This window comes from Crocuta crocuta, unplaced genomic scaffold (genome assembly GCF_008692635.1).
Source record: "Crocuta crocuta isolate KB4526 unplaced genomic scaffold, BGI_CrCroc_1.0 scaffold160, whole genome shotgun sequence".
Lineage (NCBI taxonomy): Eukaryota > Metazoa > Chordata > Mammalia > Carnivora > Hyaenidae > Crocuta > Crocuta crocuta.
Window position 1 is genome coordinate 2,704,041 of NW_027527591.1, and position 14,765 is coordinate 2,718,805.

Here is a 14,765-nt window from a genome sequence, read left to right on the forward strand (position 1 = left end):
CAGCTGTATAATGCCAACTGCTAATAGAGAGGTATTATTACTGTTGGAGCAGTATCTGCCTTGATGACTAAGCCTCATTGGATATTTAGAGGTCTGTGAAAAAGCAGGAGATAGCATAGTCCAGAGTAATGGTGAAGATAATCAAAACAGAACAATAAAGTTCAAGTCCTACACACTTATACTCCATCAGCTGTGACATCCATCCAACTTTAGACTTCTATGTACCACAGACTGACTGTGACAGGTAGGTTCAGGGGCTATCTAGTGTTTTTGGGTTTTTTTTATCCATCTAACACTTCTAAATAACAACCATTATCAAATTGCTGTGTGTGCATCTACCACACTTAAAAAAAAAAAAAAAGAATTTAACAGTAAAGTATCAGTCAGAAAATAATGAATTCAGGATTTAGGTTTACTAACACCTGTTGAGTTCATACAACAAAAGATAATTTTATGTATGATTTTTTAGAATCTTTTGAATTACTAAAAGACATATAAAATTTTTATGCCAATCATTATGAACAATAGAAAATATATCTAAATACAAATATGCCTATGTCAGGAAATGGAAACTAAAAATGTTAAATTATTAGCAAGTAAATGCAATAGAATGTGGAGGTAATAAAACATTATAAGTGATCTGTAACAGTATGGGCCTAATCTTCCAAGGACATTTTTCACTATCACCCATCCGCTTATTACTGCTTAGTTAGAATTCAACCTGCTTTCTGGTCGAAACAAAAACTACTCAATGGAAGCATAGAATTTGTCCCCAAATCAGAATGTATACCAAGTGAAAATTTAAGTCACAATAATGTCTGCTATTTTTCGCCCCAGGCCTCCTCCCTGCTACAACAGGCATACTGTAAGTTTCTAGCACCCTCGTGTGGTTATAATTGGAGTGGTTTCCTAGGCATTTGCAATCAGTTGTCTGAAAGTGAAAACAGTGGAACAGACTATAATTCAACATGGAAGTTCTGCTGGCCTCATAAACCAAGAAAGAAAACCTCAAGTCAGCAAATTTCTAAGATGAATGTATAGTCTCAATTCTTAACGTATTTGCTATCTACTGTTCATTTTATGTGATCCCTAGAATGGATGACTTATACGCAACCACAGCTCGTTTCATTTTTGGCAGATTGGAATCCCCAGTTTTGAAAACCAAGCATTTGTTGTGGGTAACCGTTCAATAGATGAAAAAAGAACCTCATTTTTCTCAGAAAGAAAAGGAAGTGTTATTATTGACCCATTTGTGTGCATCTTGATTAGGTAAACACAGTAATGATATGTTACAGATGTAGGCTTTGAGAACCTCCATTGTCTTCCACAAAATTTAAAGCGATTAATATTTTTACATTTTCGCAAACCATTTGAGAATAATTTACACAAACAAAAAGTTTTCCTCTCTTTAAAAGTATACCTAGGCTTGTAGGTGAGACTTCTTTCTAATAATAGTATATTTCAAAACCCTCTTAAAAGGAGAAGCTAGAGAGGATTATACTGTCTTCCTTAGATTGGTAATAAACGTTCCTCTTATCAAACATCCATGTTTAAAACGTATCTGTAATTTCATAAGGCTGAGGTGCCCCAACAAATGGTCTTCTCATGAAAATTAAAAAAAAAAGTGGATTTTAAAGCCCTGACATTATCAGAATATTCTGAACATGAAATGAAATTTTAAAAATAATTGGCCATGAAGGAGATAAAAATGTAAATTAGTGAGAGGTAAAGAATCTATTAACAGAAACTTGAATGTGGCTTATTTGTATGCTGAACTAGAAGTCCCAGTGTTATAAAATATAAGTAAAATGCAAGAGGGATGCATTTGCCTATCCATATACAGCAATATGTAGGTTGATATTAAGAGAGAAAAACAGAATTCAGAACTTAGAAATGTTATTGAAGATAGGAATATTATTCATTTAGTTATTGATGGATAACTTTTTAATCTAGGTAATTTTTGTTAAGTTATATAGCACATGAATTCATTAATGTATACCAATTTTTATAATTTCAAAATACTTAATAAAAATATGACTATGTTTCATGGCAGTGGTGGGGGTTAAAGGTAGTTAAGAATATTAAGAGATACCTTTCACAAGGTAAACACCTAAAACTGGCATTTCTCGTGGCTATGGCTAATGCCTTCCAACCTTGGCACTACTTACTTCATTGAAGCAGAATTTTGGCCAAATGCTTGAGGGTCAGAGAGGATGAAAGTTGCACAGAAAGTATCTGGAGCAAATCAGACGACACTGCCTTACCTGTTGAGCCCTTTCAGTGTCTTTTCCATGTGTAAAATGTCTTGCATCTTATACAAAAACCACTTGTCAATGGATGTGAGCTTCATAATCTCATCAAGGGACATGTTGTCTTCCAAGGCCTGCCAAAAGAAAAAGACACACTTTCATTGGTACACATTTTATGTGTCTTATTTGGTTGAAAACCTATAGCAGCTACTCCTCTCCCTATTCCTCAGAGAGCCCGAGGCTATAGACTGAGAATGGAACCGATATCGCATCATTGATGTTCCTCCCGATAAACCTACTGACACTGCCAGCTGTATCCACAAATGGCATACCAAGGAGGTGTCTTAAGTTAATCAGAGCAATGTGTGCTCGGAAAGATCCCCCTAACAGGCTCTGTTCCCCTACTTTTTATATAACCATGATAACAATTATATCCTACATTTGGTACATCTCTTTGGAATTAAAGAGAATCTCTTGAAACTGCAGTTAAACCAAATTGGTAGGAAAATATAGAATTAGTATAATGATCCTTTAATTTATATCTTTGGATAATTACCCTTTGGCAAATGCTGTATTTTTATCACCTTATTCCACATTCACCTAAAGCAGTCAATGAGAGAACTTATGGATCAAATCTGACTTAGTGTTATTTCTTTAGAACATTTCCTCAGAGAAGACTTCAAACAAAAAAATTATTTTGAATCAGTTACTATGACTTTTGTGCTAAGACAGGTATTTTGCGAAATCCTAATATATTCCAAAACAATGTAGTAATAACTCTGTTCTGATAGGCAGCTCAGCTTTTTCCTCAAGCTTACTTTAGCAATTTCTCAAAAGTGAAATCATAACTACGGGTCATTAAGCTGAGTAGAAAAGGCAACTGAAAGAAGAAATAAACTCTCAAAACCCAAACCCTGATATTCAAAAAATGTCCACTCTTATTCTTTACTATTTTTAGATATATATTTATACTCAATGAAAAACAATAATCAGCTAGTGCTCCAAAATAACATATTCTAGAAATGGCACATCATATTTTTAAATCCCATTAAGAAATATATGTAACTAGTAACTCTACTATTCTATTTCAACTGCAGGAGCTTAATTTTCTCTAAATTTTCACTTATTTCTAGCATCAGAGAGATAATGATAATAAGTATTGAGAGACAGCACAGCTCATAATTCTGTTGACTAGTATAAGATGATATTTAATGGGAATACTCAAAGGCATGTTCATTTTAAGTCTATGTTTCTCTTGTTTTATCCTTCCTGTATATAGCCATGGTCCCAAGGACCATTCTGTCTCATTTTCCAAGTGATTAAAGGCACATTTAGCTGTTGGCCATCAACACTGTGAGGGGGATAGAATCTCAAGTTAGCAACACTTTTGACAGACCAGAGGAAATTTTCACACAGTCACACACAGTAATCACCCTGCAATTGGCAGAGGACTTAGAATCCTGGAGTCATTTCCCAGTGAGGAAAGACAACTAGAGTCACATCCACAGTTTCTAACAGAAAGCCAGATCCTGCCATCTTAGGACTTCATCCTCAAGCGCTGCAGCTTTGCCATGTCACGCGGCTATAATAAAGTTCATAATGACCCCAAACAAGTTTGAGGTTACTCTAATGTTTCCCAAATCAAAAATAATGCCCTGTATTCTCCCCAAATCAAAAGAGGTGATGATCCAGTCATCCTGAAATAAGACTGCAGCAAAAATCAGGCCTCGGAGCAACTTGCCCTTTTCTAAGAATCATGAAAGCGAGGGAAGATTTACTCACTCCCTTCATTCTTTTTCCCCTTCAGCCCTCCACAGTCCTTACTCTCTTTGTCAAAACCACCAAGTTCCTGGTTGTTGTGGAAATGAACAGTAATGATGACCTCTAACACATAGAAATCAGTTCCTTCTGCTGGCACTCTGGCAGACAATAATTTACACCTCAGCGCCTGCACTTCTTGTTCGTACACAGGGTACTCTGTGAGAAAGAATCTCCACACATTTTTCCAGAATTCTCATCCTTTATAAGTCCATTAGAAAAGAATGAGAGATTTGCTTGAGTTTAACAGCCTCGCTGGGAACTTGGAAATACTTCCCTTTTTCATCTGCCTCAAAATGGCAGAAGCGTGATTACCAGGCTTACAGAAAAAAATCCATTCACTGCCCTTTGTCTGGAAAAAAATTATATATACGTTGTGTGTGTGTGTGTGTGTGTGTGTGTGTGTGATACAGTAGAATGCTTTTTTTTAAACAAAAGACTTAAATAAGAACAGTAGAGACGGTGAAATGGCCCCCTGGAATAATCTCTCATTACCACCATCACCACTGAAAACTGTTAATTCTCTATTACTTTGAAACGCAGTATTAGGAGATGTCCATCAAAAGATATTAGCATCTGTCAGAATTCCAATGGAACTTAATACTCTGCATTTAGAAACCGTAAAGGTGAGGAGAGTATAACATTATATGCAACGAAGGAAACATTCCCTCCCCTTCTCCCCTCTCAGCAGGACTCTCAATATACGGACATTAAAGTTGCAGTGAGTTCAAAATCACTCACAGCATTTTTCCGTTGCCACAGAGGCGAATTACAAAAATGGCTTTTCTCTTTAAAGGCAAAATTCATATTTTCATTAGCTCATCCCACATACGCACACACACATATAAAATGGTCAGTGGGGCTTTATAGCATCACTGTAGTTTGATACTGTTGGAGGATTAATGCTTAAGCTTCCTTAAATGTCAAAAAGCCATTCAGGGATTTCTAACCGGTCAGATCCCAGCTGTCCAAGTCACCTTTTATAAAATCAGATGAGCTGAAACTTCAAAACCCTACACATAGTAAACATGAAAGGAGATTAATATGGCATTTAATTTGCATAAAAGGGAACTCATGGTAGAAGTGAGAAATGTGGGGCTTTTTTGTTCTAAAAGTAAGACTAATAAAATAATTACACAAAAAAGCCTATAATCATGGAAGATATTTATAGTTGTTTCTGTTTAAACATAGAAAAAGAAGCAAATAAAGATTATTCTCTAGTCTAAGGTAGCATATACTAAAGGATACTAGTTTATGCATCTTCCTTTCTAAAATACAGTTTTATACATTTTCAAGGAACAAGTAATGAGAGTGATAGGAAACAGCAAGTCAAAATGATCAAACCCACTTGAGAGTGTTGATAAGATATCTACCAAAATGGAGGAACATTTTATCTCTGTGATCATCCTTTAAAACTGTAATATATGCCCTTTAGTCTAGGCTTACATCAAATTTTAGAAAGGGGGTAATATTTGATTACTTATAGAATAACCAGAAGAAAGCCACAGAAATCTCCAGTATAATATTACTGAAAAGAATTAAAAAATTTCCCCCAAATCCCTGAATTCACAACCACTCTATGATTCAGTTTTACTTCAAAGTCCAGGCTGACTATATTCTGAACAAAACAATAGCTCTGGGCCCCTTATCACATATTACCTTGGCAATGGCATAGATGCGGGTGCTGGATGGGTCAGCCAGCTCTCTTCTGAGATCTATGTTGGATGGCCATTCTTTGTTCATTGGGAGACGGGAAGTAAAACCGTCTATAGACGGGTGGCACATTCGTAAGGCCTTCTGGAAACTCTCCTCAAAGGTGCGGCCAATAGCCATGACCTGTAATGCACATTTAAAAACATGTATTTAAAGAGCTTATATATTTTAAATTTGAAACAGAACCCAGAAATTGAATATTTTTCAGGAAAAGACTTAGGAACAAAACACATAGGGAAGAACACTACTCAAATTTAGGTGTTATTTTTCTTCTATTCTCCTTTTCTCCATGATTTTGATGTAGTGAGTCTTTAACAGTATTAGGTCAGTCTTTTATCACATAGGAAATTTAGCTTTATTTGCTGAGACTGATGAGGAAATTGCCTGCACCTGCCCTGAACCATATTAAAATAAGGAGTGTGTGGCCAGAGCATGTAGACTCTTCCTTAATAAAACCTTGCTTTTATGCAAGAAGTTCTTTAGAATAAAAAACAAAATGAAGAGAAACCAGACATATATTAACACAAAAACAGAACTCTTTCTAAATGGTTTATCAGTCACTTATTCAAGACAGGTTGGCTTTCTTTATAACTAAGCGTTAATATTAATAAAACCTTCAGAATCATAATGAATACTGACAGATTCAGATTTTGGATGTAGGCAGAGACTAAATTCCTCATGACAAATTCAATGTGTCTTTCCACAATCTTTACAAATCTTTACTAATTGTACACTAACCAATTAGGAAAACCATGTGGTGATTCAGTTTGGATGTGTTACAGTCAGAGTTAAACTTGAATTGCCATCAAGCCCACCCAGTTATTTTCAGTGGATAAGCACTGTCTTTGAGCCTTTCCGCAAAATAATAGATTGCTATGCATTTTTGGTCTCCAATTTAAAATAATAACAGTGATAAAGCTGCCTTTAGTATACCTCTGTGTTTCCTCAAATAGACCCGAAATCCCATTAATGTCAGTTTGGTAAATCTTCATGTCAATTGTGTGACAAGATACATATTCAAAGATAACTAAAGCCAAACAGATAACCTTTCATGCTGCCCCAAATTTAATTAGAAGTAGGGAGATTCTCAATAGCAGAGATAAACAAAATGTTAGTCCAATTCAGATATACAACTTGCGAGGCATGCATGGTGCTGTTTGGAAGGTTACACGATATGTTCTTAGACTTGCTAGCCTAAGTGTGAAAGAAACTGCCAGGAGTAAGATTTTTTATGGTACTATCAAATTAGGAAAGCATTTCTGGAATATTTAATATAGTTTTTAGGTATTATATATTTAACAATTGGCCATAAAGTAACTGGTTCTATAAGTAATTCATTATAAATTTTCATTAATTGTTAAGTATGCTGTATATAATGGTATATGGAATACGTTCAATAAAAGAAAAGCAAACATACCTATGTAATAATAAAGGAGTTCATAACCGTGTTTGCTCAAAATCTGTGCTTTTTAATACTTCATGTTATTAAAATTCCCCTTCATTAAGTGAAAATTTCACCATTTCTCAGTGGAATAACTGACATGGCCCTAACCCAATTCCCTGACCCTGTTCTACCACATTCTCAAAACACCTGTATGTGAATACTGTATTTTAATGTTTACCACAGTTGAATTCATATTACATTTGGCTCTACTTATGTATTCTGAACTTACCAACTGCAGATAATATGTAACAAGTATCTATATCTTCTTCACTCTTTTATTCTCCCAGCATCTTGCATGTAGGAAGAACTCAAGAAATGTTTCCTAACTTGAGTTGAACTAAGTGTATGATGCAAAATATTCACCGACAACAAAAATCCTTTAGAAAATAACCCCTAAATGAAAACATTACAAAAACTATCTCATATTCTTTGGCCTATAAATTTTATTGTGAGCAATGTGAAAAGGGACACTTCCCACAAAATAAGCTAAATAACAGTTGTTTGTTTTGACAGAAACACTACCAACAAAACTGTACATGACATTTCAGTTCTAATTCTCTTGTGCACCTTGAAGCATAATAGAAAAAATAAGATTTAAAACAGCTATCAAGGACTACCTGGTTTTTTACCACTACTAGTAGGACATTTTAATTTAAAAGGTCAACTTTTCCTTATCTATCATTACTTTAAAATCTTGCATTAACATCCTGGAAACTAAGGAAACCAAAATAGTAATAATTCTGCCTTTCATGCATGAATATGATTGATCAGTAAAATATCTTTTTTTTCTTTTCTCCTGCATTTTCTTTTCTCCTGATGGAGTTAAGCTGTACTTCCCGTGATTAGTGGCCATCTTTTCTGCAATGGCTAGTCTGAGGATAGGCTATAATCTGTAATGTAGGACAAATGAAGGCCAATATTGAACAACATGTCATAAATAGTTCTTTGCTCTGTAATATATCCAGTTTTCCTATCTAAGCCATATAGAAACAGAGACAATATGAAGTAAAATAGATGATAGATCAATCGATCAATAGAGATTCAGATTCATGCATACTGTTTGTAATCAAACATCCTACCCATAAACAATGACAATAATACTGATGGAATACATTTATTGGGGTGGCACATGCACCCCAATGTTTCCAGCAGTTCTATCAACAACAGCCAAATTGTGGAAAGAGCCCAAATGTCCATTGACTGACAAAAATGGACAAAGAAGATGTTGTATATATACACAATGTAATATTACTTGGCAATAAAAAAAAATGAAATCTTGCCACTTGCAAAAATGTGAATGGAACTAGAATGTATTATGCTATGCAAAATAAGTCAGTCAAAGATAAATATCATATGATTTCATTCATATGTGGAACTGAAGAAACAAAACAGATGAACATAAGAGAAGGGAAGGAAAAATAAGACAAAACTAGAGAGGGAGGCAAACCATAAGAGACTTTTAAATAAGCGAACACACAGGGTTGCTGGAGGGGTGTTGAGTGGAGAAATGGGCTAAATGGGTAATGGCATTACGGAAGGCACTTGATGAGATGAGCACTGGGTGTTATATGTAACTGATGAATCACTAAATTCCTGAAACCATTATTATACTAGATGTTAACTAACTTGGATTTAACTAAAATTAAAAAAATAATAAACATTATAAAATGCTAAAAAAAAAAAGAATACACTTATTGGGAATGCACTATGAATCTACCTTAAAAGACATTACTAAATATTTACATCTTTTAATCATAAGCCTTATAAGAAACCAAGTTAGGTATTATCATCCTCAATTTTCTGATGGAAAGCTTGAAGACACACAGTGTCTTGCATGAGTGTCTCTAGCTAAGTAAGTGGCAACACCAAAAAGTGAAACCCAAATCCATTTACATCCAAGGCTCATGCTCTCTCCACTTATGCCGAGCCACCTGGAAACAAGAAGAAATAAATCCCTTGGTGGGGAAGGGAAGGGGTGATTGTCAGAGGAAAGGATCTGAATGTTTTTTCTTTCCTCCTGCACAGAGGAGCACTGCATTTTTGAAGATGGAATAATCAAAAGCTAATTTTAATTTCAAATAGTATAAAAAGGACGTTATGAGAAATCTAAAGGTCCTAAAAGCTTAGACCATTTCAATATGGAAGAGGCTCTTCTCAAGTTTGAATTTTAGAGCTAGATGGGACATGATAGACTGTTTAGTCCAGCCCCTTTTCTTTTAGATCTACAGAAAGTGAAGTCCAAGGGGGATAAAGCCACAATTTGTGTGAATAGATTAAAATTGAATTCTTAACCTCAGTTCAGTGGTCTTTCTGGTGCACCATCTTATATCATGTTATTTTCCAGATTTGTTTATAAATACATTATAAATCAGTTATATATGTGTGTGTATAAATATGTTTTTTCATAAATTCAAGTACTTTATACATCCACCTATATGGCCTCTCCTTTTAAATGAAAGCATTTAAGATCCATTAAATGGCCATGTAACAAATGCCTTATGTTAACAGTCGAGATGTTGAAACACTAGGAAAGAAATGAAATTCCTTTATATCCTCCAATCAAGATCCCAGTATCTAGACAACACTAAGACTTTCAAACTGTTAAGGATTTGACAAAATAACTGAGAACAAGAATAAAGTAGAGGAATAAACGAAGGACTTACCTCTCCCACACTTTTCATAGAGCTACCGATTCGGCTAGACGTTCCATGAAAACGATCAAGATCCCAGCGAGGAATCTTGGTAACCATGTAATCCAGGCTAGGTTCAAAGCAGGCTGATGTCTTCCCTGATACAACATTTTTGATTTCTGGAAGTGGGATTCCTAGAGCAATCTTTGCAGCAATGAATGCCAATGGGTAGCTACAAAGGAGGAGATATTTTTTTTCTTTCAGCAGTAACTGTTAAATACAGCTCAAAACATAAAATTATTCTTTCTTAGAAATTCTGGTATTATTCCACATCAGGGTACACATCTGGTTCTCTGTTCTGTATGAAGATTTAATAGCCACTTATAAAACAATGTGAGTCATGATAAAATGGAAAGGCACAGATCAGAAAAGGATTCATTCTCTATGCCTGACTTTCAGGACTACAGCTGCCAACCTTCGCCTCTTTAATCCAAAATCAATGGCTTCCTTGATAAAGTGCTCACTTATGTATAGCCTCCACTAAGATAAGAATCTGAAAAATACTCTTTTAAAAAGATATACACATGTCTGCCCCTAGGAAGACAGTGGAGTTAGCTGGTACTATGGGGTATACAATGGCCATAAAACCTAGTAATTGAAAGTTTGGGTCCTTGCTCAGTTTCCAAATTATTTTTGAACTTGGGGTGCCTTCAAATCTGACACTCTAGAGGGGTGCTTGGGTGGCTCAGTTGGTTATGTGACGCACTCTTGACTCTGGCTCAGGTCATGATCTCAAGGTTCCTGAGACTGAGCGCCATGTGGGGCTCCACACTGACAGCACGGAACCTGCTTGGGATTCTCTCTCCCCCCCCCCATTCCTCTGCTGCTCACATGCTCTCTCTCTCTCTCTCCCTCTCAAAATCAATCAATCAATCAATGAAAGAAAAAAAAAACCCACTAATACTCTAGGGACTTCACTGGATAGTTTTGGTGATTATATTTGACAAAATAATTCACAGAACTATAGAATTACATATGAGTCGTTTAATATATCTCCCCCATCTGACAGATGAAAAAAACTGATCAGAGAAAATAAATATGTCCAAAGTCACATAGTCAGTGGAAGAATTGGAAGGAGAAGTCAAGTCTCCCGACTCTTGCTTACAGCAACACTTTACCAGTACTCCATGCATCACTGTGTAGCCATATTACAAAAAAAAAAAACAATCCTTACAGGTAATTATTTTGTTCACTTAAATGCCATGTGATTTAAATGCCATGTGCTAAATATATTAATAGAACAAAAGGTATTAGTTAATGTTCCTTCCAATTACTCTTGCCAGCTGTTTTTAAATGGGTAGCAAATTCCTTTATTTGGCTGCAATATTTATTAAAAAAAATCCTACAATGTTTGGTCTTGTGGAGTTTTGCTAAAATAGAATGATTTCTTGAATGCTTGAATCAAGCAAACTATACTATGTGCCTGCCATTTACTATGCACCTGAAGGAAACCAGTTGAGGACTAAATTTAAGAATTGATTTTCACTTTTTAACAATGTCTGCAAAGTGCAATTAGGAAGCAGATTTTTCGCAGCCTGCTTTGACCACCCAGATTTTGATTAGTTTATGATTAGCCAGCAAACAAAGCCAGCAAGCAATATCATTTGCTTCAATCTGGCAGCAAGCTCATTAATAACCATGCCCTTAGGGTCCTAAATGATTTGCAGCCAGCATACAGAAATGGGGACTATAGCTTGTAAATGCAGTACAGTCTCCCACTAGCTGTTGGTTTTCCAAAACTATCTGTGAAGAATCTGCAAACACGTGGTCAATCATTCTGATCTTACCCAGTGGCCTTTGAGGCCAGAGCAGAGCTTCGGGACAATCTGGCATTCACTTCAATGATGCAGTATTCCATTGAGGTAGGATGAAGGGCAAACTGAATGTTGCATTCACCCACAATGCCCAGGTGGCGAACAACATTGATTGAACTACGTCTCAACATCTGAAACTCCGCATTGGAGAGGGTCTGGGCAGGGGCTACAACAACCGAATCACCTGTACATCCAAGCAACATTTGTTATTTGGTAGTATATCTAAATAACTAACTTTAGTGACTTAATCTATTTGTGTAATAAAAAAACCAGATTAGTCTAAGGGTTTGTGGGGAAAATAATTGTCTCAAGGCAGTGCATTGCTGTAACACATTACTTACAGAAGCCCTTCTAACCTTTCTCAAGTTCATCTAGCTATCCAGGCTTCAGTCATCTACTTACCAAATTGGCATTAGCTTCTTCAATTTCCCTTTTCTTCATCTCAAAATCTCTCTCTCTCTCAAGTTCTCCCTTCTATAAACATCATCTCCTCTTCACCCAGACTGACTCATTCGTTTTCCACATCTCATCCCTTCCCATTGTCTGACTCCTCTCTAATCATAGCCCTTGTATCTTTGATCTCTTAATTTTTAGTCACCAATCCTTCTGCCCACAAACATTCTCAGACTTATACTGGCTCAGCAGCCTCCCCCACTACATTGCCAATCATAAGAACATCCCTCTTATTTTTTACATGATGAAACTTTTTTAAGGTTTCCCAATTCTTCATATCTCTCATTGCCATATAATTTTTTCAGTATAGCTCCCATAACCAACTTTACATTAAAACTGTCTTCTTGAATATCCAAAACCCCACATTAAAATCCTAATTCTTGACCTTTCACAATATTTGATACAACCAAAACCAAAGCTCTTTTATAAAATATTTTCTTATATTGGCTTACTGGTTTTCTTTCTATCATTCCCTTCTTTTTCTTAAGCACCAACACTTCCTCTTACTCCTGCACTGTAAATCTAAACAGCTCCCATGTTCAGTCCTTGGCCCTATTGTCTTTCTTTCTACGCTTATGTCCTTACATAGTCTGTGCTTCCAGCTTCAATTATTTCCTTCACACCAATGCCTGCGAATGATTTTATATCAGCTTCTTAATTTCTATTCCCCTTTCTTGAATTCCAGCTCCACATTATCAACCCTCTCCTTGAAAATTCCACCCATGCCTCATAGCTAGCATTTTTTAATCTTAAGTCACCCTTTTTGCACTCTTGTCTAACTAGTTTCTCTTCCTAAAAGACCTATTTCACCTCTTTCTATTACTTGTGGCTATTTTCTCACTCACTGGATAACTAATACCCTCATCTGATTTAAGTCGTCTTAACCTCATTTCTTATGTCTCAACACTAAGTCTTAGAGATTTTACCATCACTACATTGTTTATATTTGACCTCTTCCTCAAATGAAATCAGAATAATACAATAATACCTGTCTTACTTCACAGGGTTTTTGTGAAGATCAAAATGAACGTGAGATTATTTTCAATACTGTGAAATACTATTTTGTATTATCATTAGCCTGTCAGCTAAGAATTGTAGTTTAACAAAAAGGACTTAATAAAGGTGTCTATGGGTCATCAGAAGCTTGAACACGGGCATTACTATAATTCTTGAAGACTCTTTGCTTACCTGTATGAACACCCATGGCATCAACATTTTCCATGTTACAGACAGTGACGCAATTGTCATCAGCATCTCGGACCACTTCATATTCTATTTCTTTCCAACCTGTCACTGACCTCTCCACCAGAATCTGGTTGGTCATAGCAAAGGCCTAGAAATTGGTGACACAAGGTATCAAAGTGTAAGGAAAGGCTATGGTTTAAACATGGATATTTGGCACAAAGCTCTGGCCTGAATCCCGGTCAGCCTCATGGTCTGGAGCCTAGTCTCCCTCCCCCTCAATGCTCCAGAAGGCACCATGTGTCAGAAAATCAGTGAGGTACTAGGAATAGCATCCTGCAGTGAATAAGCTTGATTTATATTATTGAGGCTTGCCATTCAAAGTGCTGATATGACATTAAATCAAACTAATTTAGGAAAAAGAGAAAATAATTGAGCAATCAGGCAGAGGGAAATGGAATTATTTCAGCAGCAAGGCTTCTGTGAAACCAGAAAATGTGATAAGTGCAAATAAATATGGAAAAACAAGTCTAAAGACTCTGGTTTTCTCTAAAATAGCTGAGAGTGCTTTGTACAGTGACATACACAATAAAAGTCAGTTGATGTTGATGAGGAGAACAAAGGAGATAATGATGGTTGTAAACTGTTAGCCAAGATGGCATATGAAACTTGAGAATTAGAAGAATCATATGCAACTATTATTATGGTTAATTACTGCCTAAGTGCTTAAATACCCTGAGTCATATATCATGTATGCCTGATTAAACAGATATGAATTAGTATAATTATCATTTCATATTTACTGTGTACGCACTGGTGGGTAGAATACTGAACCCAAAATATGAAAGAGGCAGTCTTCGACCTTAGGATATTTGGTGGCTGAAAATCCAAGACAGAAATGTCCTTTGTCTTATAATGTTTTCAGTTTGCATTGGCAGTGAGAAGGGAACAGAAAGTAACTGATGAGAGTACTGCAAATTTTTTCAAATTTTTAGTAGGCAGTATAATGAAATAATAATTCAGTGTTAGCATTTATTTAATGTGCCTCAACACTATCTATTTAACCTCAGTCAACACTATAGGATCCACCATGTGCAATGGCAAATGAACACATTTGTCCCCACAGCTGCCTATGATGAGGTTTTCAAAGTGGTTAAGAAACTCTGTAGCCAGCGTTAACAATTTAGTAATGATTAATGTGTAATTAGGATTGCATGCTAAAAGAGGAAATCTGGGAAACAACGGGTTGGGATTTGGGAAACCATTCTGCATTCTAATAGACTAGGCTGGATATTTGGACACAAGGATAACTGACATCAAATGAGATGTTGCCTCAACTTCCTTCTAGTCTCAGATTTTATGCAAAAGCCTAACATTGAGGCCCAGATGAGCTAATGCAGCT

The 14,765-nt window shown here is 35.9% G+C and overlaps 1 protein-coding gene across 1 annotated transcript in view; it reads right to left on the reverse strand.

Annotated features, from left to right (window-relative positions):
- Nucleotides 1–14,765, reverse strand: part of CPS1 (carbamoyl-phosphate synthase 1) — a 140,315-nt gene that overhangs the window by 60,935 nt on the left and 64,615 nt on the right. The window contains exons 18-22 of the mRNA XM_077770982.1: nucleotides 13,370–13,514; nucleotides 11,702–11,912; nucleotides 9,888–10,086; nucleotides 5,727–5,903; nucleotides 2,265–2,383 (exon numbers count right to left, since the gene is read on the reverse strand). Of these exons, the coding sequence (XP_077627108.1) occupies nucleotides 2,265–2,383; nucleotides 5,727–5,903; nucleotides 9,888–10,086; nucleotides 11,702–11,912; nucleotides 13,370–13,514 (851 nt within the window). The remainder of the gene's footprint in view (nucleotides 1–2,264; nucleotides 2,384–5,726; nucleotides 5,904–9,887; nucleotides 10,087–11,701; nucleotides 11,913–13,369; nucleotides 13,515–14,765) is intronic.